The sequence below is a fragment of the Athene noctua genome, chromosome 6, assembly GCF_965140245.1.
Source record: "Athene noctua chromosome 6, bAthNoc1.hap1.1, whole genome shotgun sequence".
In the NCBI taxonomy this organism is placed as follows: Eukaryota; Metazoa; Chordata; class Aves; order Strigiformes; family Strigidae; genus Athene; species Athene noctua.
In genome coordinates this window covers 49,779,469-49,805,623 of record NC_134042.1, presented here as the reverse complement: position 1 = coordinate 49,805,623, position 26,155 = coordinate 49,779,469, and the positions used below count along the sequence as shown (strand labels likewise).

The 26,155-nt window shown below is 57.0% G+C and overlaps 1 protein-coding gene across 4 annotated transcripts; it reads left to right on the top strand.

The window, feature by feature from the left end:
* Positions 1-864: 864 nt before the first annotated feature.
* Positions 865-19,753, top strand: FRMD6 (FERM domain containing 6). Of its 4 annotated transcripts, none has more exons than XM_074908966.1 (14): positions 865-957; positions 9,690-9,872; positions 10,568-10,658; positions 10,923-11,002; positions 11,768-11,844; positions 12,538-12,724; positions 14,260-14,415; positions 15,341-15,406; positions 15,493-15,561; positions 15,760-15,934; positions 16,875-17,210; positions 17,325-17,450; positions 18,442-18,533; positions 18,655-19,753. In XM_074908966.1, exons 2-14 carry the CDS (start codon positions 9,774-9,776, stop codon positions 18,937-18,939), a joined length of 1,839 nt encoding a protein of 612 aa, XP_074765067.1. In that variant the 5' UTR covers positions 865-957; positions 9,690-9,773; the 3' UTR covers positions 18,940-19,753. The 4 variants fall into 4 exon arrangements, with proteins under 4 accessions (XP_074765067.1, XP_074765066.1, XP_074765064.1 ...); XM_074908965.1 differs by having other exon boundaries at positions 10,923-11,038; XM_074908963.1 differs by having other exon boundaries at positions 10,923-11,065.
* Positions 19,754-26,155: the final 6,402 nt, after the last annotated feature.

Genomic DNA, 26,155 nt, shown 5'->3' with positions numbered 1-26,155 from the left:
GTACTTCTGATGAAGGAGCGGCTCGGAGATGCTTTGCTGCTAATTTACGGTGCTGTTGCTGCTATTCCCATCCTGGGTCACCTATGGAGGAGAGACCCGTGTGTGTCTTAGCTCCTTTCCGTACCCTGAGCGGCGTCCGGCCCGTCATGGATGAGTCCAACTCGCCTGGGATCCAGCTCCAGGACATCGGGGGGGGGGCTTTAATGGAATCAGGATTTAGTCCTAATCCTGCTCCTGCCTTAACCCCGCTCCTAAATACTAGTTTAATAAACCAGGGGTGCAGCCATGATAAGCCAGGGGTGCAGCCAGGGCTGGGGATACCGGGCTGGGTGCGGGGGGTGGTTGGGGTCCCCTCTCCAGGGGTGCTCGGGTTCCCCACGGGGGACGTGTGAGTCCCTTCCCCGGCAGATGCCCAGGGCCCCCCAGGAGGATGCTCAGCTCCTCTCCCTGGGTGTGTTTGGGTGGGTATATTCTCTGGGGAGGCTTATGCCCCCCCCAGGAGCTACTCACGTCCCCCGGGGGGTTGCTCGGGTCCCTCCCAGAGCAGGTTCTTGATCCGCCAAGGGAATACGGGACACACCCCCCCACACACCCCCCGGGACAGGGGCTGGAGGCGGGAGGGGGGGGCAAATTTCCGCGCCCCCTCCGGGGCAAATACTCGGCTCCCCTCGCTGGGGCTGGGGGGAGAGATGCTGGAGTCCCCTCCCTGGGACTGCTGGGGTGTCCCCCCCGGGACTGCCCCATTTCCCCCCCCCCCCTCCGGGGCTGTCCCGGGGCCGGCGCTCAGGCGGGAGGCGGTGCCGGTGCCGCTCGGGGCGGTGCGGGCCGGGAAGGGGCGGGGGCGCTGGGCTGGGCTGGGCTGGGCTGGGCTGGGCACGGCTCCGCTAGGCTCGGCTCGGCACGGCTCGGCTCGGCAAGGCTCGGCTCGGCAGGGCAGCGCGGTCCCCGGAGCCGCAGGTAGGTGCGTGCCCGGCGCTCCTCACCGCTCTCCCGGCCCGGCTTAAACCCGGCCCGGTTCAGCCCGGCCCGGCTCGGTTAGGCTCAGCTCGGTGGAGCTGCCGTCCTCCCGGCCCCGCTGCTGCTCCCCCCGTCCTCACCCCCCACCCCCCCAGCCCCCCATCCCGGGACTGTCGCGGGTGGGCCCGGCGTGGGGCCGCCGCGGCTGCTTGTTGCGCTCGGGGGATGAGTTGGTGCCGGAGAAGTGCGAGAGGCTCCGGCTGCAGGAATGCGAGTCATTTCCTCCGCCCGCCCGCCCGCGGGGAGCTGAGGGCGACCAGCGGCCGGGCTGCTCCGCCGGACCGCCCCCGCCACGGCCACGGCCACGGCCACGGCCGCCCCCCGCCCGCCGGCTGTGCGCGCCCCGGCTGTGGGGCCCCTCGTCGGCGGGACCCCGCGCCCCCGGGCCACGCTCACCCGTGGGACCCCTCACTCGTGGGATCCCTCGCCCCTGGGTCACGCTCACCCACAATTTCCCACGCCCATGGGACCCTTTGCCCCTGGGTCATGCTCGCCCACAGGTCCCCACACCCATGGGACCCCTTGCTGGTGGGTCACGCTTGCCCACACATCCCCTCACCAGTGGGACCCCTCGCCTCTGGGTCACACTCACCCACGGGGACCCTCATCTATGGGACCCCACGTCCCCAGGTCAAACTCGCCCATAGGACCGCACACCCCGGGTCACGCTTGCCCATGGGAGCCCTTGCCCCTGGGTCACACTCACCCACGGGTCCCCATGCCTGTGGGATCCCTTGCTCGTGGGTCACGCTTGCCCACGGGTCCCCTCACCCATGGGACCCCTTACGCCTGGGTCACGCTTGCCCATAGGCCCCCTTGCCTGTGGGACCCCTTTCTTGGGGGTTATGCTCATTGTTGTGTCACACTTGTCCATGGGACCTCTTGCCCCTGGGTCACACTTGCCCACAGGTCCCCCCTTGCCTGCAGGACCCCTCACCCTTGGGCCACACTCACCCACGGGTCCCCTTGCGTGTGGGACCCCTTGCTTATGGGTCACACTCACCCTTGAGTCCCATCACCTGTGGGTCACACTCACCAGTGGGTCCCTTTGCCCATGAGCCACACTTGCCAGTGGGTCCCCTCACCTGTGGATCCCCTCATCTGTGAGAGGGTCACCGTCACCTGTGGGACCCTGTTGTCCACGGGTCCCACTCACCCATGGGTGAGCTGGAGGGGTGCTTTGGCTCGGGATGCAAGCAGGGACCTGGTGGTCTTCATGTTTCCCACCGGGGATGCAAAGCCCTGCCAGGTTCTGGAAGTGGCGAGGATAAACCCACGCAGCTCTTTAAACGCCGTTTTAACTGACATCGTGCCCTCGTGGCAGTGAGGAAATCAGGGCTGAGGTTTCCCAGGACCGTTCTCGGTGTTCCCGTGTCCTTTGACTCACACGTGGGAGTAAGGCAGTGCCAGTCCCCGCCGTGACCCTGCCACCCCCCCAACGCCACCTTTGCTGTTGCCCCGTGGTCCCAAATCAGCTTTTTTCTGCTCATGGCTGAAGCGTTTCTGTTCACGAGGATGTTTTTCCCCCTCTAAGCCAAACTCTGTTTTTCCGGAGATGCTTCGGCATGGAGCTGGGCATGCAGAGCTTTGCTGCTCTGCCCTATTCCTGGGCTGGTTTGTGTCAGTGTTTTTCCACGGGCCTCGTTCACCCTCGCCGATTCTTGGATAGAGCGAGCATTAATTTGAGCTCTCTTGCTTGAAAGTGATGTTGTTTCGTTTAAAACTCCCAGTCCCGAAGGCGTATTGGGGTTTGGTTATAGGTACTGGCTTTTTACTATCGTTTTGTAAAGGGGTTTCTTTTTTTAAACTGGGTTTTTTCAGGCTCTTTAAACCCCGAGTCTGTAAGCAATTATTCCATTACATGAAAGTCAGTACGTTGAAAAAGATTAATTCAGACCAGATGTAAAAATAAATGTGAATTTCAAATTAAGATGATGTCAGCTCCCTCCTGCTAAAAAAAAAAAAAAAAAAAGCAGCCTTTGGACTCCAGATGGAGTACACAAATGATGGCGGTGGTTAAAATATCTGCCTGCTTGTTAATTGAGTTTTGTGCGCTTTTTTTTTTTTTTTCCCTCGTCTGAAAAGCAGGCTTAGGATATTTTTCAAACAAACAACAACAACAAAAAAGCTTTTCCCCATTGCTGCTGGGGCAGGGAAGTTTATGGAGGCTCCGGCGTGGCCAAGGAGCAATCCCAGCTGGAGAACTGGAGAGCGGCATGGCTGAGGGAAGACAAATCCCCCCTTTGCCGCGCCAGGATTAAAAAAAGTGACTTGGTTTGGCTTCGTTTTGCCGGATCTGGAGCTGGAGGCGAGGACGCCGCGGACGGCAGCGGGGGCAGAGGGAGCTCTGGGTAGTCCAGGGGGAGTTACATGTGTTTTCGCATAAAATGGAGCTGGTTTTCGGGTTCTCGGCTGTCTGCAGAGCGCTTTGCATCCTTTTTTTTTTTTTTTGTCCTCCCCACGTGCACAAAGCGCTGCACGTTCCACAGAGCAGGGATGGGTTTGGGTGTGATCCTACGTACAGGAGTGCGCCCGGGAGCGGGGTGCTGGGGATGGGGCTCCCCAAAAGCTCTTTCCCCCAGGGGAGGAAGGGTTCGCACAGGGCCAGAGCATCGTGGGGGGTGGGGGTGGGGTTAAATAAGGAGGAGATCCATGGTTTGGAAACTCAGGGCTGCGCTCTCTGCGGCGTGGGGATGCGGGATGGTGACCCTGGTGCTTTGTGGTCCGGGGATCCCGCAGCCAAGGCCCAGGGCCAAATTCCAAGGGATTTACAGCTGCTGCTGCTCGTGTGGGGCACGGCCTGCCCACGGAGCGGGGAAAGAAGCCACACTTCACGTCCACGTGCATCCTTCGTGATGCCTGCGGTCCTGGGAGCGGCACCTGAGCTCTGGGAGGTTTTGGGCTTGTTGCCAGGGGATGGTTCATAAAGCCCCCAGGAACGTGGCGGGGAGCAGGATCCGGAGTTGGATGGGGGAGCTGGGGAGTCCTGAGCATGACCCCCTGTCCCCCAACCCAGTCTTGATACAACTGGATGCTCTTAGCAGATACCGCTCTAATCCCAAAGGCTTGGGGTGCAGTTTTCCGGAAGGAAATAAAATGGAAGGGGCTGGTTCAGTAGCAGAAGAGGGAAGAGGAAGAGCAGGCGCCGTCCCTCCCTCTCTGGAGCCTGTGCCAGGCGAAATCCATTTCTGTGTGCGTCCTCGGCGGAGGCTGTGCCGCTTCATTTATATTTTAGTTCGCCAAAGGAAAGGAACGAAGAGGCCTGGGATGGCTCTGCCGTGGGCTGCAGGCGGATGGATAATCAGCGTTTCCAGGCCGGATTCAGCTCCATGCGTGGCAGAAGGACAGGCAGGGCGAGCGCTTTCCCGAGCTGCCGTGGCTCAGCCCATGTTCCCCCGTGCCCTGATGTGATGTCCCACGGGGCTCGTCCCCAGCGCTGGCTGCGATTGCAGCTGTGACACAAATAGGAGGGGACAGAGGGGCCATTATCCCAGTTTTTGGATGATGCGCTTGGCTCGGCCCTTTGCGGCTGTCCCTGGGTGTCCCCAGCACCCACTCTGCCCGTCGCTGTTGTCCCATGGCAGCAGCCAAAGGGGAGGAAGAAGAGGAGGAGGAAGAGGAGTGTTGCAGAGGTGGAGACAGGCAAGCTCCTGGGGGAACCTTCCTTGCAGAGGCTTTTTGGATACCTCCCTTTAAAGATGCTTGGGGGCATCTTCTGGGGCTGGTGGGGCTGGTGGGGCTGGCCCCCGGCTGCCCAGGCTGAGTTTCCAGCATCCAAATAGCTTTTGTGGTGGATGAAGTAATGTAATATTTATAACCGAGTCCTTTTTCCCAGTGAAGGTCTCTTTCATCTGCCTCTCTTCATTAGGAGGAAACTGTTGAGTTCATGAAGAATTGGAGACGATTTTAATTACGGGGCAACCACAAGCAGGAATTAATCTGGCTTTTGGGTTAGTAGAAGCTGCATTAAGTGACGGCCTTAAAACTTGTAATAACAGCTCACGCATACCTGCACCCTGTGATGTGGGGTAAAACTGACTCTAAACTCTTAAAAACAAGAAATTCCTGCCCTGTGAATTCATCTTCCCAGCTCGCTCTGCACTTTGGACTGTCTCTCGCTGCAGGACAGACCGTGTCTATGTTGGGGTCCCATGCCGTGTCCCTCCCCTTGCCCTGGGAGGGCTGGAACAAAAGTCTGGCGATGGGTTAGGTATCTGATAGGGCAGGACTTTATTTTTTTTTTTTAATTGATATTTTGGAAAGCAGGGGATGAGTTTGCATGATGGAGAAATGGGCTGGATCTGTCTGCGGGCTGGGGATTGTGGGGTCGACACTGTGATGGTCTGGTGGGTACCATGGGGGTATAAACCTGACCCAAAACCATGAGCATGGAGGTTCAGCCGCTTCTTTTAAATGTAATTAAATACGTGGAGGGGGAAAGAAATGCTGCACATGCAAGCCAGCCTCCCTTCGCATGCGCAGAACCCGCGCTTTTGCTTCTTTGGAAGAAAAACCCACTACAGCCGACAAGTTCAAGCGATGTTAAATCCCCAACCCTGGAACTGCATCCGAATTTATATTTCCGATGAGAGCCTGGCATGCTGCTCCGGCACCTCTGCCTGAACTGGGCCCAGCCTCTGCCTGCCCTCGGCCGTGTTTGCAAGACCCCGTGCTGAATAAATCCCCTGCCGAGTCAGCAGCGACAGCCCGAGCTGCTTTTCCAAGCCGCACCGACCGGCAGGTTTATTGCGTGATGTTTTCTTTACAGCAGAGCTTTGCGACGGGGTTTATCCCGTGGCGTTTGGTATGAGGGAGGGAGATGATATTCCGGCAGCCTGGGCTGAAAAACACGGCAGATGGAGGAATTTTCTCTGCGTAGCTCTGGAGTTACAAGGCATATAAGGCGTTTGCACTCCCTTCCTATGGAGTTTTAATGCCCTTTTCCCTATAGCAGGGAAGATGTGGCTGGAAGACCTGGATCTCCCAGTTCTGCAGAGGCTGATCCGTGCCTGAGTCCTCACTACCAGTGTTTTTTCCAGCCAGCTTTGCTCTCCGGATGGAAAACCCCTTGCAAAACTCCCCAGGGTGGAAGTTCCCACTCAGGTTGTGGGATGACCTGTGTCACCCCCCCCCTGCGGTGTGACATTCCAGGGGGGCTCTCCCTGCAATCCAGGCTTTTTTCCAACTCGGATCTGGATACGTTCATGTCTCTCATCGGCGCTTGCGCCGGAGCAGAAGCGACTCGGTGAGGGCAGCGGTGCGGGGTCCCGGGGAATCAAAGCTGACATTGTAGGAATGAGCAGCAGATGCTCGGAAAGAATTTGCCAGCGTCTGGCTGAGGCTGCTGGAGACACATCACCCTGGAAAGGCCTTTTTGTGCCTACTTGCTAAATCTGCAGTGGCTCCAGCTCGCAGAGGGCTGGCAGAGCCCTGGGGGAAGCTCCTGGAGTTGAGGGGGGTCTCACAAAGCCACTGGCCACCCTCATGGTGCTCTATGTGGTCGTCTGATGGTGTGTTATCATTCAGCAGCAGAAACTGGAGTTTTTTTTATACAAACACCAAAATATATTTGTGTTTTGTTTTTTTTTCCTCCGGTGTTTTGCTTACTCTCAGAGGTAGGAACCTGCTGCTGGGGGTGATGTTTTCTTTGGCTCCGGCGGTGCTGTCCTCACCGAGTTGCACGATGCCCGTGCTCCGCTGACACCACCGTGTGTTTTAATCCCTGACGCTCGGGGACCAATTCAGGCTGCAGGAGGAGGAGTAAATATATTGACCGGCGTGGGGACAACCAGCCCCAGGATGCCAAGAGCAGCATGGTGCCGTGGGGAAACTCTCCCGGGGGACACCGGTGGGGCTCCATGCCTGGTTTTTGAAGGCAGTTTGGAGGCAGTGAGGTGATGAGCAGTGACACCGGGGTTTTCGCCAGTGCCCTAAAGCCTTGGTTTCATTGCCAAGTGGTTTTAAGAAGGTGTTTTCCTCGGGGAACCTGTTGTGAGCAGGGCTTGGTGCAGAGGCTGTGATGGAGGAATGACCCGTTCCCAACCAGTTGCTCTGGGCTTATTCGCTCGTCCCTGGGTGTGCGGGGTTGGGGGTAGAGAATAACGTCCTGGTGATGGGTTTACCGGTAAATCAGGGGTGGTTCGTGCCTGCGGTGGTAGTTTTGTGGTAAGAAGATGCTCTGTTGCATGTGTGGGGGCTGTGGGAGAGCTTTGGGTGGGAGGGGGGTGCAGAGGGTGCTGGAGGGTGCCCCCGGGCATGGCTGCTTTGCCGGGGATGTGGTGCCCTCCCTGCCACGGCCCCTGCATGTCACTTCACGCCCAACCCTGCGTCGGGCGCGGACGTTTGCCAAATACCTTCAGCCCCATTTATGTTCACCGCTGTGATTTTTAGTGAACCTTGAAACCAAACCCGCCTGCTGCGCTGTTTGCTCCCCGTTGGGATCAATCGTGTCCGGGCACGGCCGTGCTGCACTCGAGGCAGGGGTGCAATGCACGACCTCGGCGCATCGTCACGATGCAGGGATGCAGCGTGTGGCCGTGCTGCACCTCTGTGGTACACGGATGCGGTGCGTGGCCACGATGCATGGATGCGATGCAGAGCCATGATGTATGGCCACAACGCACAAATACGATGCATGGATGCAATGCAGAGATGCAGCACGTGGCCGTGATGCACAGCCGTGATACATGGATATAATGCATGGCCACGATGCACTGCCACAGTGCATGGATGCAATGCATGGCTGTGATGCATGGCTGTGATGTGTGGCCATGAAGCATGGATGCAATGCGTGGCTGTGATGCACAAATGCAATGCACGGATGCAATGCAGGGCCACAATGCACCATCACGATGCATTGGATGCAATGCATAGATGCAGCGTGTGGCCATGATGCACATCTGTGATGCGTGGATGGAATGCATGGCCACAATGCATGCATGCAATGCACAGATGCAATCCACAGCTGCAACGTATGGCCACAATGCACGGATGCAATGCAGAGGTGCAATGCATGGCCATGAGGCACTGCCACGGTGCATGGATGCAATGCACAGCTGCACTGCATGGCCATGAAGCATGGATGCAATGCATGGCCACAATGCACAAATACAATGCACAGATGCAATGCAGGGCCACAATGCACCATCCCAACACATGGGTGCAATGCATGGATGCAATGCATGGCCACGCTGCACTGCCATAATGCATGGATGCAATGTGTGGATGGAATGTACGGCCACGATGCACGTCTGTGCTACACGGATGCAGTGCATGGGTGTGATGCACTGCTGTCATACAGGGATGCAATGCACAGCCACGATGCATGGCCACGATGCAGAGATGCAATACGTGGCCACGATGCACACATGCAATGCACAGCTGCGATGCATGGCCGCAATGCACCATCACGATGCGCGGATGCAGCGTGCAGCTCCAGTGCACAGCCACAACGCACGGATGCAACACATGGCCACGATGCATGGATGCAACGCATGGCCACAGTGCATGGATGCAATGCACAGGTGTAGTGCACAGCCACGAGGCACGTCTGTGATACACGGGTGCAACGCATGGCCATGGATGCAGTGTGTGGTCACGATGTGCAGCCAGGAGGCACAAATACAGTGCACAGATGCGTGGCCACAATGCACGGCTACAACACACAGCCACAGTGCACGTGCCGTGCGTGGCCGTGATCCGTGGATACAATGCGCAGCCATGCTGCACGGCTGCATGGGGCCTTGGTGGTGCAAATCCGGAGTGGCGTGGGGAGGGAGCATCACCCCTGGCTTTCCCAAGTTCTGGAAAACCCCAGTAACTACCCAACACAAAGTCACCTCCGGACACTTTTTTCCCTGCTATACAAATATGCAAGTTAAACTGTTTTGGAAGCCAAAGGCATTTTCTCATGTAGACCAAAGCAAATATTTGATGAAGAGGGAGACACTGTACTGTCCTCGGTGCCAGCGTGAATCTGTGGGTTAGAAAAAGGTTGAACTACTTTTTAGAGTTTAAAGATTCTTGCTGGTGGCATCACATGTGCATTTGTGTCCCTGGAGCTGGTCATGGGGTAAAAAGTGCTTAAGGAATATTTGCCCTTCAAAAGAATTGCCTGGGGTTAGTCTGGGATGGATTCTCTCCACGGATTTAGGTGAACACTGGGAAATGACAATTCCCATCTGCAAATCCCTGGTAGACCTTGGGTTGTTTTATTTAACCACCGTGAAGAGCTGGGGGGAATGATGCTGGAAAAGATGTGGGGGTTCTGCCATGACACCCCACTCCAGCCCCTTGTCTTTTTGCTGCTGACAAAATTTTTTGCTTTTCAGCATGCTGCTCCTCTCTGGTCGAGCTGGGTTTGTTCCCAGCAGATAGACTTATTTTTTTGTTAATTATGCCAGGAAAGCCTTTCCTGAGGTTTTTCTGAAAGCGAGCCGGGAGAATAAAACTGCTGGGTCAGGTTTTTTGGGCTCGGCCGCGATCCTGTGCTGCCCTAACCGCGGCGCCAGGGCTGGGATGCGGGGTGGCTGCGGTGGGGTGTGCTCAGGGCTTTTGGGGACCACCCCGCTTCCAGGGGGGGAAATGGTGATGGGTGGCAAGGATGCCCGCATCGGGGTGCGGGAAGCTGGAGGTGCCACACACAGGGCTCAGCCCCCCCCTTTCTCCCGCAGGGATGGCGCCCGCGGGGACCGAGGCCGCCCCGGCCCACCGGTGAGGTGCCCGCCGCCTGCCCCGAGCCCTGAGCCCGGACCACGATGAACAAACTGACCTTCCACAACAACAGAGTCATGCAGGACCGCCGCAGCGTTTGCATCTTCCTCCCCAACGACGACTCCCTCAACATCATCATCAACGTAAGGCAGCGCGGGGGCCAGGGAAAACCCCCCTGAGCACCGACGTTTTCCTCACAACTGGGTGCACTGGCAAGCTCTGGTTTTGCTTCTGGGTTTAATTTTGAGCCTGCCTGCTCTCGCCCTGCCGGAGAAATGCACAGGAGTTATTCCCCCTGAAGGCTGCAGCAGTGTTTTACGCTCTTCTGCTTCGTCTCGACTTGACGGGCTGCTGGCAGCGCCGTGATTTTCAGTCCTCGCTCCACACATTCGCTGTGGATGGCAACTCAGCCTCCTGTACCCCAGTGACTAAACAGGAGGGGGTTTGGCTCTGCTTCGCATGTAGCATTGAGTGTGAAATTCCTCTGCTTTTCATTTTTTTAATTCACCACCGCCCAGTATTCTGTTTTCTTCCCCCAAAGCCATCTCCCTGCCCCAGGCTGGTTGCAGCCAGGTCTCCACCACAACCCGCTGCTCTTGAGCTACCCCATGGTCCCCCCATGCATCCCATCCCTGGGAGAGCTCTGAGCCTGCACCCACCCCAGGGCGGGAGCCTGCTTTTGGGGACTTCCACATTGGCCTCATGGAAACATGAGCCCCACAGCGCAGCCTGTGACCCCCCCAGTCCTGCCTGGGGAGCTGGTGGGGGGTTTGGTGCCTCCTGCCCAGCTCAGCTGGGCACAGGTGCAGCGAGGACCACGTGTGGGGTTTTTTTGCAGGTGAAGATTTTGTGCCACGAGTTACTGGTGCAGGTGTGTGACCTCCTGAGGCTGAAGGACTGTCACCTCTTTGGGCTCAGCGTCATCCAGAGTAAGTCAGGGGTTTACACCGTGGGCTTGGTGCCCGGGGCAAAGCCAGCCTGATGCCATCATGGCTCAGCATGGCGTGATGCCACCGGGTAGTGGGGGGTGTTTGCTCAGAAGTGGGGGCAAATTTATCCAGCCCTTTGGTGGCCTGGAGGAGGTTATGGACCCCACCGACACCACCCACCGATGGGTCAGGGGGACCAGGGCAGGGCTTGGCAGGATACAAGGGACAAAGGGGGGACACTGATGCCACCTCTGTCCTGCCTAGACAATGAGCACGTGTACATGGACCTGGCCCAGAAACTCTACAAGTATTGCCCCAAGGAGTGGAAGAAGGAGGCCAGCAAGGTCAGCAGTGAGGTCTTGCATGGAGAGCTGACGGCAGTAAGGCCACCTCTGTCCCCGTCGCAGGTCACTTCCAGGACACGGGAATGCAGCCGAGGGGCGAGGGGGGGGCACTAGGCTGTTAGCCAGCACGGGGTGGGGGGACGGGCGTGCCAAAAAAAAACCCCTAGATGATGCTTGATGACCATCACCCAAGTGCCACCACATGCCCTGGCTGGGGACACATCCTCCACGCTCCCCACCCTGGAGCTGTGACTTTTTTCCCTCCCTTATTTCCTTACACTTCAGCAGAATTTTTAAGCTGTCCCTTTCTTCCAGTTTCTAAAACCAAGCGTTTGGGGTTTTTTCCTCACAAAGCACCTTTTAATTATTTTGATTCGACGTGCCGAGGAGGTTGGTGTGAAGGCTCCTGTGCTGGCACCCAAGATGGGGACTGGTGGGTGATGGGCTGCGGAGGGGTGGGAGATGGACAGTGGTGGCGGGGGCCTGCAGACCCCTGGGGGTCTTGAACACAACTGTCTGCTTTTTTAGATCCAAACCCCCTTTGTGTTTCAGCGTATTGGGAGGAAAAAATGGGTGTCAAACCCTAATTCAGGAAAAATGTGTGATTGGTGTTAGCGAGTGAACACTCCCCTGTGGCTTTCACCCCATGGGGGCAAGGGGGTGACTGTGAGGGATCTGGTCCCAGACGAGCCGAGGCGAGGGGCCGGGGGCTGGGGTGTGATGCTGGGGTCTCTGCAGGAGCCCTGAATATCTCCTCCATTTCAGGGGATCGACCAGTTTGGCCCCCCGATGATCATCCACTTCCGAGTGCAGTACTACGTGGAGAACGGCAGGCTGATCAGGTAGGGTGCACCCCCCGCACCCCGTCCCCACCACGGTGGGCACCCCCCCAGGGCGAGCAGCTGGCAGGGGAGCACCCCGGGGTTCCCCTGGCTTGGGCTGCTGCGGGATCCTGCGGGATGCTGCGGGATGCTGCGGGATGCTGCTCGCGTGTCCCAAAAGCTCGTCCCTTCTGTTGGGCCTGTTTGTGGCTTGGTGGTAGGAGCTGGTGGGGACACTCCTCCCAGCCAGTGATAACAAAGCTTTTGGGGGGGGCTGGGGACATTGGTTTGAAGGTTTTGTCACAGTTTAACCCGTGGCACAACCTGATTTTAATTCACATGCATGCCTGTGGCTGCGCGGGACCTTCAGGTTCTGTTTTTGGGGAAAAAGTGATTTTCAGGGTCTTGGGTGCACGGGGACATGGTAGCATCTGCAGCCACGCAGGATGCTTTTGGGGGGGTAATTCTGGCTGTGGGAGGCCTGGAAGTTTCAGCACAGTGAAGCAGCTGCAGTTTTGCGCCACTTAATGGGAGCCCCAGCTTTAAGGAATGGAGGAAAAGGGAGTGAACGACTCGGCACCCAGCCCTTCTCCTTCTGTAAGAGTTTCCCAGTGGGACAAAGGTGCTGGAGTTGTCTCCCACCCCCTAGTCTAGTCATGGGTGGGTGTCCTGTTGGCTTCTCTCTCCTCCCCACTCTTCTCTGCTCCCCAACAGCGACCGGACAGCACGTTACTACTACTACTGGCACCTGCGGAAGCAAGTGCTGCACTCGCAGTGTGTCCTGCGCGAGGAGGCTTATTTCCTCCTCACCGCCTTCGCCCTCCAAGCTGACCTGGGCGACTTCAAGCGTAACAAGCACTATGGGAAGTACTTTGAGCCTGAAGCCTATTTCCCCGCCTGGGTAAGCGTGCTGATATGGGGTCCTTGCTTTAAGGTCGTATGAACCCCTACGAGGTTTTGCGTGTCCAGAGAAGGGCAACGGAGCTGGGGCAGGGTCTGGAGCACAGGTCTGCTGGGGAGCGGCTGGGGGAACTGGGGGGGTTCAGTCTGGAGAAGAGGAGGCTGAGGGGAGACCTCCTGGCCCTCTGCAACTCCCTGCCAGGAGGGGGCAGAGAGGGGGGATGAGTCTCTGGAGCCAAGGAGCCAGCGCCAGGCCCCGAGGGAATGGCCTCAAGCTGCCCAGGGCAGGGTCAGGCTGGCTCTGAGGAAGGATTTCTGTGCAGAAGGGGCTGTTGGGCGTTGGAATGGGCTGCCCAGGGCAGGGGGGAGTCCCCGGGATCCCTGGAGGGGTTGAAAAGTCGGGCTGAGCCAGCGCTGAGGGATCTGGGGGAGCTGGGAACGGTCAGGGGGAGGGTCATGGTTGGGCTGGAGGAGCTGCAAGGGCTTTTCCAACCTTTGTGATTCTGGGATTCTGAGGCTGCTGATGCTGGGCTGCTTGGAGGCTTCCCAGCCTTCCAGCGTTCCTGCTGCCTCCCTATCTCTGGCTTAGTCCTGGTTATTAATAACCTCAGACAACTGCAGGGCTGCAAATAGCTGCAGACAGGGAGGGTTGGGGTCGGTGTGGTGGCTCATACCGCCAGTGGGGATTTCCCTGCGTGCCACAGGGATGCTCCTGGGGGCTTCCCCACGTGCCACGTGCCATCACATGGCATCGCCCCACCACCGTCTTGTGCATCCTCTCGGGCTTTGCAGCCCTTTGGGAGTGTGTCCTCTGTGCTGGCAGTGGCCACGGGTGTAGGCAGCTCCTGAGATAGTCCTGGAGGGAAACTGAGGCAGGGCATGGGGTGACAGCCAGCTCTGGGTCACCTCTGACTGGCAGGCAGAGCCAGGGCGATGCCACCCCGATGACTTTGCACAGGAGTGGAGTAGGGAGCAGTCCTGGATGGCACTTCAGTGACACAGGCACTCCTGGCTTGGACCCTGTTTTGGCGGGGCCCCCCTTCAGCAGGGACCCCCCTTCAGTTGGGACACCCCTCTCCACAGTGACAGCCTCTCTGGGGTACCCAAACCCCAAGCAGCTGAACCTTTGCCGTGGTTCCCTGGCAAGGGGAAGATTAATTAATAAAAGTTGTGGGCGCTGTTGCCCATTTTCTGGAGTTTTCCCCCAATTTAGCAGCTTCTCTTTTTGTTGTACATGTCACTGAGAAGCGATGGCCCTGGGGCCATGTCCCCAGCCACGAAGGGACCCTGTGCATGGCTCTCCCTGCCCTGGCACGGGTGTCACTGGTGGTGTAAGCTCCACGGGACAGGCACTGAGAAGTTGTTGGCTGCTGTATCGTTTTTATTTTTGCTTGCAGATCTCTATAACGGAGCCTATCGCTCCAATTTCCCTTTTCCTTTGAAATCACCACTGCTTGGGAACACTGGGGCGGGCATCTGACCCGGAGCAAGCCCGGAGCAGCTCCCCTGGATGAATTTCTCTTCTCCTTCAAACAGGTGGTTGCAAAGCGGGGCAAAGACTACATCCTGAAGCACGTCCCAAATATGCACAAAGATCAGTTTGCCCTGACGGCCTCCGAAGCCCACCTCAAGTACATCAAGGAGGCCGTCCGGCTGGACGACGTGGCTGTGCACTACTACAGGTTATACAAGGTGAGCCCCGGCCGCAAGCCCAGGCCGGGCTTCAGATTCAGGGCTGCTTTTTATTGAAAGGAGCAACTGCCGAGCAATTTCTAAGGTATTTTGGGAAGAGCTGTGTTTGATCTGACACTTGCTGGCTGGAGCAGAGCAGGCTCGAGGGCTATGCTTCATTCCCAGAGGCAGTGAGAGGCAGCTTTTTATAGTCCTGCCATTTTCTACAAGTTACAGAGAGGCGAGAAGTTTGCCAGGGTGCAAGGAGGCAGCTGCAAGGTTTCTGGGGTCTTATTTTTTAGTATCCTCTCCTTAAGAAATATACGCTGGGTTTTTCTCCCAGCAAAGAGATTTGTTTGCTGGGAGCTTGTGCTTTGCAACCCGATTTGTAACATCCTTAAGTTAAAGAGAAGAAGCCTTTGGGAAAGCACAGAGACAAGTACAGAGAGCACCTGAGCACGGCAGCGGGGTGCATTGTTAAAAAGAGCTGTAAAAAAAAAGAGAAACAAACCTTGTTTCCAGCCCTCCAAGGAGATATGCGTGGGGGACAGTGGTGGTGTGCGTGGCTGCAGCCACTGTGCTGCTGCCAGTGCAGGAACAGGTTGGGCTCAAGCTCTGTTTCTGAAGGTCCTCCCAAGTTTTCTGAGGTTAAACTGCTTTTCCAGACCCTTAAGCTGGGGTGTTTCTGGGTGGTGAGGAGGGCAGCAGGCACCTGGGGGTGAGACTGGGGAGGATGCGAGCAGGTGGTGTGTGTGCATCATTAATTAAACTTGGACTTGATCTTAAGGGTCTTTTCCAATCTAAATGATTCTATCATTAAGGTGCCACCTACAGGTGTTGCTGCTGGACGGGAGATGGGGTGACTGCAGGAGGTTAGGGGGGCAGATTTATCCACCTTGTGCTGCAAATAGTGTACTTAAAACCATCTAATTTTTTCCCCCCTTAGGACAAAAGGGAGGTGGAGGCCTCCCTGACGCTGGGACTGACTACACGGGGCATCCAAATCTTCCAGGTAGGCGGCTGAATGAGGGTGATGGCTCAGCTCCCTGCCTGCTGCCAGGCAAGTGTGGGCAGCCCCTGCCTCTCCTCTTTTTGCAGAACTTGGATGAAGAAAAACAGCTGCTCTACGACTTCCCCTGGACAAATGTGGGCAAACTGGTGTTTGTGGTGAGTGCCACCATCCCCGGGCAGAGCATCTCTGCTCGTGTCACTCCTGGGTTCTGGTTTGGGCACGAGGGTGACGTTGCCCAGACCTCAAGGGGGGTGATTGCGAGCTGGGGGGGTTCATAGGTGGGCTGCAGCAGGGCTGGGTGAGAATTAGAGTATTTTTCTCTCTGGGGCTGATGTCCCTCCTCTCCCACACAGGGTAAGAAGTTTGAGATCCTGCCGGACGGGCTGCCCTCGGCCAGGAAGCTCATCTACTACACGGGCTGCCCGCTGCGCTCCCGCCACCTCCTGCAGCTGCTCAGCAGCAGCCACCGGCTCTACATGAACCTGCAGCCCGTCCTGCGCCAGGTCCGCAAGCTGGAGGAGAATGAGGGTAGGTGACACCCCCCCGCCCCGCCCTGGGCTGCAAATCCCAGCCGAGCCCGGCTCCCACACCCCTTTTCTGCCTGTACGTCCTCGTGCCAGCCCCGTGCCTGGGAGCGTGTTGGGGGTGGGTGCCCCCACGTCCCCCTCGACCATGCAGGGGTCACCCTGACCCTGCCCCACAGGCAGATCCTGGCTGGGCTGGGGGCCCACAGACCCCCACCCCGAGCTCTTTAGGGATGGGCACAAGCCCTGTTGCTGTCCCTGGTGGCCCAGTTTCTCCCAGTGCCTCCACACAGCGCTGTCCAGTGCCCCACATCCCATCTCCAAGCTCAGAAAGCCCTTGTGCAAAAGTGAGATCTTCCTCTTCATCTTCCTCTTTCCCCTCCTCCTCCTCTTCTTCTTCCTCCTCCTCCTCCTTTTCTTACTCTTCTTCCTCCTCTTCTTCCTCCTCCTTTTCCTCCTTCTTCTCCTCCTCCTCCTTTTTTTCCTCCTCCTCCTCCTCCTCCTCCTCTTCCTCCTCCTCCTCCTTTTCCTCCTCATTTTATTTCTCTCCCTCCTCTTCTTCCTCCTATTCCTTCACTTCTTCATCTTCCTCCTCCTCCTCCTCCTCCTCCTCCTTTTCCTCCTAATTTTATTTCTCTCCCTCCTCTTCTTCCTCCTATTCCTTCACTTCTTCCTCTTCCTCCTCCTCTTCCTCCTCCTCTGGAGGGATGGCACAGCACAGAGCACAGCGAGTTTGAGGCTCCCCACCCCACCATCCCTAGACGCCACTGGGACAGTGCTGGCTCCTGGTGTGCCACCCCGCTGGATTTAGGTGACAGTGCCCCTGGGTGCCCCTGGGTGCCGGGGGAGGGGGACCATGCCCTTCGCAGGGGTGCCAGGGCACCCCGCAGGGGGGGTTGAGGTGCAGGCTGCTGCGTGCCAACGACGTGCCACTGGCCTCGCAGAGAAGAAGCAGTACCGTGAGTCCTACATCAGTGACACCCTGGACCTGGACATGGAGCAGCTGGAGAAACGCTCGCGGGCCAGCGGCAGCAGCGCCGGCAGCATCCGGCACAAACGCCTGTCCCGGCACTCCACTGCCAGCCACAGCAGCTCCCACACCTCGGGCATCGAGACCGACCCCAAACCCCGGGAGATGGGGCCCGAGGATGGCTACTCGGGTGCCGGTGCCCATCGCAAGCTGAAGACCTGCAGCTCCATGACCAGCCACGGCAGCTCCCACACCTCCGGGGTGGAGAGCGGGGGGAAGGACCGGCTGGAGGAGGACTCCCAGGATGATGGTGAGACACCGGCGGAGCCTGGGCTTCCCAGCTTGGCTCTCACCAGGTAACTGGGGCTGGTGGGTGCTCTGAAGGTGCAGGCAATAACTTGTCCCACCTCCTCCCTGCCTGCAGAAATCGAGATGCTGGTGGATGACCCCCGGGAGCTGGAGCAGGCTGGTGAGATGGAGGTGAGCCCCGACATGTGTGTCTATATCACAGAGGACATGCTGCTGTCGCGCAAGTTCAACGGGCACTCAGGTAAGGTGGAGGTAGTTCCAGTTCACAGAATCCCAGAATCGTCTGGGTTGGAAAAGCCCTTGCAGCTCCTCCAGTCCAACCATGAACCTCCCCCTGACCGTTCCCAACTCCCCCAGATCCCTCAGCGCTGGCTCAGCCCGACTCTTCAACCCCTCCAGGGATCCCGGGGACTCCCCCCTGCCCTGGGCAGCCCATTCCAACGCCCAACAGCCCCTTCTGCACAGAAATCCTTCCTCAGAGCCAGCCTGACCCTGCCCTGGGCAGCTTGAGGCCATTCCCTCTTGTTATATCATTTGTAATTCCCCAGTGCAAGTCACATCTTTGGTGTTCAGCAGAATGAAATTAGCCTGAGGCATCCATTTGGAACACCAGGGAAAGCCATTCGCCCAGTGGGTTGAAGGAGGGATGGGGTAAATTTCATGAAGCTGTAAAAAGAAGAGGTTGCCCAGGAAAGGTGCAGGTTTTATTCAGAGCAGGATGGATGCTCCGTGCAGCCTCCCCATGGCACAGGGACATGTGCCCAGGCACACCAGGTTATTTGGAGATACCAGGGGATAATGGCAGGAGCTGCCCGTGGGCGATGGGCATCATTTTGGTGATGTTCTCAATTGTTGGCCTTCACTCTCATTTTTGTGAAAACCCCTTCTTGTTCCCATGAGCACGGGTGCTGTTATCACATGTGTGTGCCCAGCTTCACCAGAGCTGTGCCTGCACCCACTTTTCCAGCTCTGTGCTGGGTGCTACTGGGAGGTCTCTGGGGTGCCAGGCTCCCTGGGGTTGGCTTTGGATGCCATTTTGGTGCAAAACTGGGAGGATTTGGAGGTAAAACTGGTTGCAAGTGGAGCCGCTGGGGTGATGGAACCCCGTGGAGTGGAGGGTACCTTCACCCCAAAGCAAGGGCAAGCCCCCAGGGGCAGCAGGCATGGATCCTGAGAGCTGAGAATCTTCGAAATAACCTTTGCACCCTCCTCTTCCTCTCTCCTTCACACAGGACTTATCGTGAAAGAGATCAGCTCCTCCACCTCCAGCTCCTCGGAGACGGTGGTGAAGCTGCGAGGCCAGAGCACTGACTCCTTACCCCAGGTACATGGTGCTGGTGGAGCTTTGGTAAAACCCAGAGTCTTGCTGGCACCTGGGTTTTGGGTTTCCCCAACCTCCCTGTTGGCTCCTTGGCGGGTCCTGAGCCTCCTCTCTGCTTTGCCAGACAACGTGCAGGAAACCGAAGACGTCAACGGACCGGCACAGCCTGAGCCTGGATGACATTCGGCTCTACCAGAAGGACTTCTTGCAGCTGGCCAACCTCTGCCAGGATACGGCCCAGAGCTACACCTTCGGCTGTGCCCACGGGCTGGAGGAGGAAGGGCTCTACTGCAACGGCTGCTTGGCCCAGCAGTGCATCAACATCCAGGAGACCTTCCCCGTCAAAAGAACCAGCAAATACTTCTCGTTGGATCTCACCCACGATGAAGTCCCCGAGTTCGTTGTCTGAGGGCCGCGGGGAGCAGGACTGGCTGCACGCCCTCAGCGGGGGAGGTTGGGGCTCCCTGCCCTGCACCGGGGGCCGTCAACGCCGCCTTTCCCCCGCACCGCTCCCTGCAAACCGAGGCCGTGGAAACCATTGCACGTGGAGGATCACCCCGACGGTGGGTGGGGTGGAGACCCCTGGGCATGGCAGAGTCCCACCAGTGGTCCCCCAGTATCCTTTCTCCTCCGGATGAGTTGATGCCAAATGCAAGTTGTCTTATTTCGACTGGGAGATACACAACTTGTTTGAGCGAGCAGAAGCCAACCTGTGCTTTCTCACTGCCTCGTGGCAAGGTGGCCTCTTCTCCTCCTTGCCCCCACCCTCAGTGCTGCTGGCAGCTCCAGCGCTTGGTGGCGACCGATGCCGGAGAGGAAGTGCCAGACTCTTGTGTTCAAGTCAAGCCAAAGAAATGTAAATACCCTAAAGGCCAGTATGGAGAGGGAGAATTAAGCAATAACCAGCCGGGGGGATCTCCGGGCACGGGTGATGTACCGTGGAGGAAGGCACAGCCAGCAGCTTCTGGGGCAGAGTATCAACCCAGTTCTTCCAAAAAACACGTACTGGAGGTCAGACCAGAGCGGTCCCAGCGTGGCAGCTGGTGGCTGGGAGCTCTTGGAGCCATTTGCAGCTTGGTTTTTTTTCTTTCTTTTTTTTTTTTGAGAGAAAAACTCCCAAACCAAAAAAAACAAAAAAACAACCCATCCAAGAAAACCGAAAGCAAAGGAGAATGGGAAAAAATAGGTCACCTGTAAGGATATTGCAATAATGCATCCCAAACTTTGAATATATAGAGATTACATATATAAATATATCGAGGTATGTATGTTTATATATGTCTGGATCTTATAGACCCATTTGCATTTTACTTCTGCTCTAAAATACCTTTTATACAAAGGATCTGCCTCTCTTCTTTAATGAACCGTATAAACAATCATATTTTTTTTTTCTAAGCACTAAGGTGAGAAAATAGACTTTCCTCTTGAGAAGAATATGTATGCAACCGCGTTGTAAGTGTGGCTCTTCCCGGTGCAGTCGCCGTTGTATTTTACCAAGGCTTTTCATGCGTCTTTAAGTCTCTTAACAGTTTGAATAGTTCTGCTAAAGGATGATGGTGATGTGTTAGGAAAACCCAAGGGCAGCTTCTGAGTGTGTCCTAGAGAAGTTAACCTGCCCTGGAGTAAGATTTACCATCGGTAGCAGAGGGTAAAGCATTACAGCAGCTAATATTCACAGCACAATGCCTTTTTAGTCAATATTTTTAATTAGAGTTTAGCTATTGACAGCCAAAGTTTTGCCGTATTTTGATATACCACCTTTTTTTAACTGGAAACTTTTCTTAAAAAAAATATATATATATAATTATTTTATAAATAAGCACAATCTTATTTTTATAAGAAATGTTGGGGGAGGGAGCCAAGAAGGGGGAACTGGTACCAAAAGAAAAGGAGTGTAGCTATTGGCACAGTGCAAAAAAACTCAGTGTTACTGGGATGTGGGAGCTGGTAGGGGAGAGGAGTGGGCCCCACCCCGGAGCTTGATCTCCCCTGGCACGCGGAGATGTTGGATATTATGGGAAAATAGTGTAGGTAGCCAAATGCTGGTGGGAGGCTGGTGGCCCCTAAAGCCTCTTTATCTCCCCTAAAGCCACCCGGGGCAGCTGGAGGGATGCTGCCCTGGGGCTCGGGGCTATGTGCCCCGCTCTGGTTTCGGGAGGCCCCCAGCAAACACCCCAGAAGCCTCTCTCATGGGCACCACATCCCAGACTGGGCTGCCGGGGTTTGCTAGCAGCACCCCCACTCCAGACCCCCACCCACAGCCTGGTTTGCGGTGTGCCGGGGGATTGGTGTGAGCACCAGCAACCTGTGTCTGCTGTGCTGGACCCACGCAGGCTGGAAAATCCCCTAAATTCACCCCCAACCTCTTTTTTTTAATTTTTTTTTTCTCCCCTGTGAGGCAGCAGGGCCGCAGCACCCAGCTGGGGGGGTCCTGCTGGCACCCCATCCGCTGGCGAGCCCAGGTGCCCTCCATGGGACCCTCACCCGCTACTCTGCAGAAACACGTAGTTGGAGGGAGCGAAAGGGTAAAGTAAAGAAATGCTGAACGCTGTTCCGAAAGCACTGGGGGGGGCAGCTAGACCACGGCCTCTCTATTTCTTGCCCCCCCCCCCTTCCCCACCCTGTTATCCTGCAGCCGAACCCAGACCGACGCAGCCCAGCCAGGGATGGAGCGATGTCGGGGGGGTTGGGGGGGAGCTGTGATGGAGATCACCCCATGGCAAGCAGGAGTGGGGCCGTGCTGGGGAGTTGGGGGGGGACACACAGAGGTGCCATTTATTCCGCAGGTGGCCAGAGTGGCCGCGCGGGTCCCGCGGGGGCAGGGGGTGGCCGTGCCCGCCTGCCCTTCGTGCCGCTTCCCTGGCAATAATGAGCTATCTGTCTGCACGAACGAAATAGTCCTTTCTGTGAAAGGATCTTCCCGTCAGGGCGATGGGAGAGCCAGTGACTGTGTTGCAAAAAAAAAACAACAAAAAAACCAACCCACAAGGAAAACTATACAAAAAACCCCGCAGCGAAATTATTTTGTACCAATGAAGTTTGTTGTGTGCCTTTTGCGGTACGGCTGGAAATGACAATAAAGTGACAGTTGTTTGTATTATTTTGACTCTTTCAAATGCTCCTGGGCTTAAGCGAGTGATGAAACACTTACGGATTTAACAAATGTGTTATATTTATTGTGTTCTCCCTTCCAGCAACGCTGATTGAGGCAGGAGCAGAGGTTGAGGCAAGTCCTGCCTCGGGTAGGGGAATGGATGAGCTGGTCCTTTCAATCCTGTTTTTTAGTGATTTCTATGAAAGTGGAATCCAGTTCCAGTGCTCCTGCACTGGGAGGAGGCGCAGGGGGACCTGCAGGAGCTCCTGAAATAAGTGGGGGCACGGGGTGGGGGGCAGATGGGAGTGCCTGTTCTCTTTGTAGCCGTGCTACACCGATGGCTCGGGCCATGCACCCCAATGAGTGGGGTGCTTGGGGGGGTCCCCAACCTTTAGGAGCTTGGGGGGGGACACTGGGGGCTCTGCTCAGCCCTGTTTGGTGGCTGCTGTCATGGAGCTGGGTGGGCCCAGTGGGAAGGGTGGGGGGGTCAGTGCTGCACGGGGCTGGGGCACCCCCCTGCTTGCCAAAGGGGTCATCCTGGGGTGTCAGCTGGGCTCCAGCATCCCCACGGACTGTGAGCCCACAGCTCACTGCAGCCTCACGCTGGTCCTGGCCGGGCTGCTGAGCAAGGCATCGTTTGTTTTTTTCCTAATGATTCTCCCCCAAAAAACGTTCCCCTGTTTCCAGAGCAGAGAAGCTGGCAGAGCTGCTGCCTCTTCTCATGAGGATTTCCTGAGGCCCTGCTCTGTGCAAGCGCATGGGCAGGGGGGACTCATTTTCTCTTTCCTGAGTTGATGTTTTTGGGCGAAGCATGTGGATTCTCCTGTGTCTGATAGAGGGTTTGTGGCACAGCCTTCCCCTTCTCCAACACTCAGGGCCACCCTCGGATCTCCTATGCCACTAGCGCTAATTAAACTCCTCAGAACATAATTAGCCAGCTCTTTTCTTGTTGATTTTGCCAGGTTTGCTGATCTTGGCACCTACTTCCTCCAGCTAAAGAAAACTGTTGTATAAGGTACTAACAACCACAGCCTTTCCATGTCCCCCTCCCCAGTCACCTGAGCATCTCTTGATCCTCAGCGTATTTACCCTCTTGCACCCAACCTGATCCTAATTGCTGAGATACAAGTGGGAGAGAAGGAAAATAAGGGATGGCTGCTTGGTCTGATGTTATGGGTTCACTGTTATTAGCAGCAAAATCCTGATTTCCTGCAGAAGATGAAGATGAAATGTGGCCAGCAGGGACAGGGAAGGGATCTGACCCCTGTGCTCGGCACTGGTGAGGCCGCCCCTTGATTCCTGGGTTCAGTTTTGGGCCCCTCACCCCAAAAAGGCCATTGAATGACTCGAGCGTGGCCAGAGAAGGGCAACGGAGCTGGGGCAGGGTCTGGAGCACAGGTCTGCTGGGGAGCGGCTGGGGGAACTGGGGGGGTTCAGTCTGGAGAAGAGGAGGCTGAGGGGAGACCTCCTGGCCCTCTGCAACTCCCTGCCAGGAGGGGGCAGAGAGGGGGGATGAGTCTCTGGAGCCAAGGAGCCAGCGCCAGGCCCCGAGGGAATGGCCTCAAGCTGCCCAGGGCAGGGTCAGGCTGGCTCTGAGGAAGGATTTCTGTGCAGAAGGGGCTGTTGGGCGTTGGAATGGGCTGCCCAGGGCAGGGGGGAGTCCCCGGGATCCCTGGAGGGGTTGAAGAGTCGGGCTGAGCCAGCGCTGAGGGATCTGGGGGAGCTGGGAACGGTCAGGGTGAGGGTCATGGTTGGGCTGGAGGAGCTGCAAGGGCTTTTCCAACCGAGATGATTCTGTGATTCTATGTGAAGATGAAGATGAAGCCCCTGTTCTCCCATGGGGAAGCAGCATCAGTAAAACTTCCTGAGCAGTTTCTCCCAGAACGTGCTGCTGTCCTGGCGGCCTGGGTGTGACCACTTGCCACGCTAACACTGGGACCACTGGGGCTACCACCACCCCCCCGAGGAGCCCAGGACATCCCTGGGACCTGTGCTGGAGCCTGCCTGCCTTTGCCACCCATCCCTTCCCCAAACACCCTGCAGGAGGGATGGGGACAGAGATTTGGGGCTGTGCCCCTCTGGCTTGGGATATCCCCACTGCCCCCCTCCCCTGGCACCCTCAGCACCCATGGTGGAGCGCTGCCAGGGAGCACCCTGTGCCTTTTCTACAGGCTCTGAAAATAATTGCATGTTAGCAGAGATTTCCCTTTGTCCTCTAAAAATAACCCTCGTCCTCAGTGAGGCGGGTGCTGACCTTTGGGTCTCAGCCCCTAATTGCTGATTGCTGCTAACACCGGACATTTTTGGGTCAGCTAATTGCCTCACGCAGGAGGGAGGAGCACGAGGGAGCGAGCGACTTCTGGGAAGGGGTGCTGCATTGTCTGCTACTAAGTATAGTCTCCAGATTTCATCCTTGGCCTATAAAAACCTGACATTTTCCTAAAACCAGATGTTGAATGGGTTTTTTTTGCATGAGCCTGCAGAGCGTGCCAGCATGGGGGGAGAGGGAAGGGGCTCTCCCCTCCCCGTAGGCTCTATATGGTGAAGGCTCATAACCCCCAGTTACACTTTTAAATGAATCCGCCTCCGTCTTGGAGGCATTTGATGGCTCGGCCTCCCTTGCTCCTTCATCTCACCACGGGAGAGGTCCCCGGGGGTGGAAAGGTCCTCCAGTTCCCACCCTGGCGTGTCCTCAGGCAGCCTTGCACCCACGCTGGCCTTTTCCCTGGGATGCTCCCCGCTGCTGGCAGCCCCTCTGCTGCTCCGCGTTACCATTTCACAGATTTAAGCTCTCACAAAAAGGCTGCACTCCGGGTTGTTTCATCTCCAGTCGCTCCACTGGCAGATTTTCCACCTCCTGTCACCGTTCCGTGGCAGCCCGAGAGGCCGAAGCCTTGAGATTATGTAGGGTGACAACGTGCAAATGTCACTTTTACGGAGCCAACTGCAAAATGCGCTTTAAAAAGTGAAAATGTTGCAGTAGCTTTTTTTTTTTTTTTTTTTTTTTTTAAACTTTTTAAATTTTGCCGCTGGATCAAAACAGGCGGTGCTTTCTCCTGCCATTAAGCAGGGCTGGCTGTCCCCAGGCAGGTGCCTCACAGAACATCCTCCTTTTATCAGCTCTTCCAAAACAAACCTTGCTGGACAGACCCATCGACATCACCCTAATCAGGCCCCAATGACTAATTGGTGATAATTACAATAATACCCCATGTGCCAGTGTCTCTTTAGCCTGGGGACCTTTTGCACCCTGAAATTATCAGTGGATGCAACACTTTGATGTACTGCCCGTTCCTTGCGTTGTGTTTGGTGGGGGGAACCCTGCCAGCCCCAGCCCTGTGCTGGGTGCTGCCCAAGGGTGGGGTGGAGGGGGTGCCAGGGCCCCGGGGGGCAGCTGCGGGTGGGTTTTGTGGGTGTCAGGGCTGAGCAGGGCAGCGAAAGAAATCAGTCATCGAGTGTTGCTGTGGAAACGGGAGGGGAAACCTGGTTTTATGGCAGCTTCTCCGCCACGAACCCTGCAGAGCTTGGCTGGCCAAGGGGTGACACGCAGCCCCCCCCCACTATGCCCATAGCTGCCAGCCCCAGAGGGCTCCCACCAGCCACCTTTTGGGGGATGCCCCGTGTCTGCGGGGAGCTGCATCTCACGGTGCTGCTGCTGCTGGGGGCACTGGCATGGCTTGAAGTGCCCTGGTTTGGGGGGGTGTGGGGGGTGTGGCATGCTGCACCCCGGCTCTGCTGCACTCCTAGCCCTGCCCGGGGAGCACATCAACATATTTTCCTGTTTGAGATGAGGCTGTTGAGCCCTCCAGAGGAAAGATTTGAAGGGACAGCCATGAGCAGACAGAAGTTTCGGGGTGCAGATGGAGAGAAGGAAAAGGCTGCCTTCAAAAAACCCAACCAGCGCTCGCCAGCTCTCTCGTGCCTCCAAAATCTCCCACTTGAAACCCCAAAAAAAGTGGCATTTGGGCTTACATTGATTAAAAAGAAAATACAAAATATTGAGTGCTGGGTGTTCCCCTGGGCTGTGCCCTGGAGGGGCAGGTTGGGGCTCTGATGGGAACTTTTGAGCTGGGAAAGGCTCGAGGGGGCAGGGAAAGGGCTTGGGGGTGCTGGGGTGGGGCGGGGCTGTGTTGGTCGGGATGCCCCACACCAGGGCAGAGGTGTGAGCTGTGGGGTGTGGGGGGGCTCAGAAGAGGGGATCCAGGCATGGTGTGTTTGGAGCTGTGAGGTGTGGGAGGGTGAGAGAGGGCAGGGGTGGGTGCAGAGGGGCTGGGGGTGCAGGGTGTGGGATGGAACTCGGGGGGGGTGTGTGGGGTGCAGGGTGTGGGATGGGTGCAGGGGGGGGTGTGGGGTGCAGGGATGGGTGGGTGGGGTGTAGGGGGGGTGTGATGGGTGCAGGGGGGGTGTGGGGTGCAGGGATGGGTGGGTGGGGTGTAGGGGGGGTGTGATGGGTGCAGGGGGGGTGTGGGGTGCAGGGATGGGTGGGTGGGGTGTAGGGGGGGTGTGATGGGTGCAGGGGGGGTGTGGGGTG

Bases quoted from the DNA above. Each gene is read 5' to 3' on its own strand.
- FRMD6 (XM_074908963.1), top strand. From the start codon at position 9,774: ATGAACAAACTGACCTTCCACAACAACAGAGTCATGCAGGACCGCCGC. The intron at 9,873-10,567 runs GTAAGGCAGCGC...GTTTTTTTGCAG, and splicing joins CCCTCAACATCATCATCAAC to GTGAAGATTTTGTGCCACGA. The intron at 10,659-10,922 runs GTAAGTCAGGGG...TGTCCTGCCTAG, and splicing joins TGGGCTCAGCGTCATCCAGA to ACAATGAGCACGTGTACATG.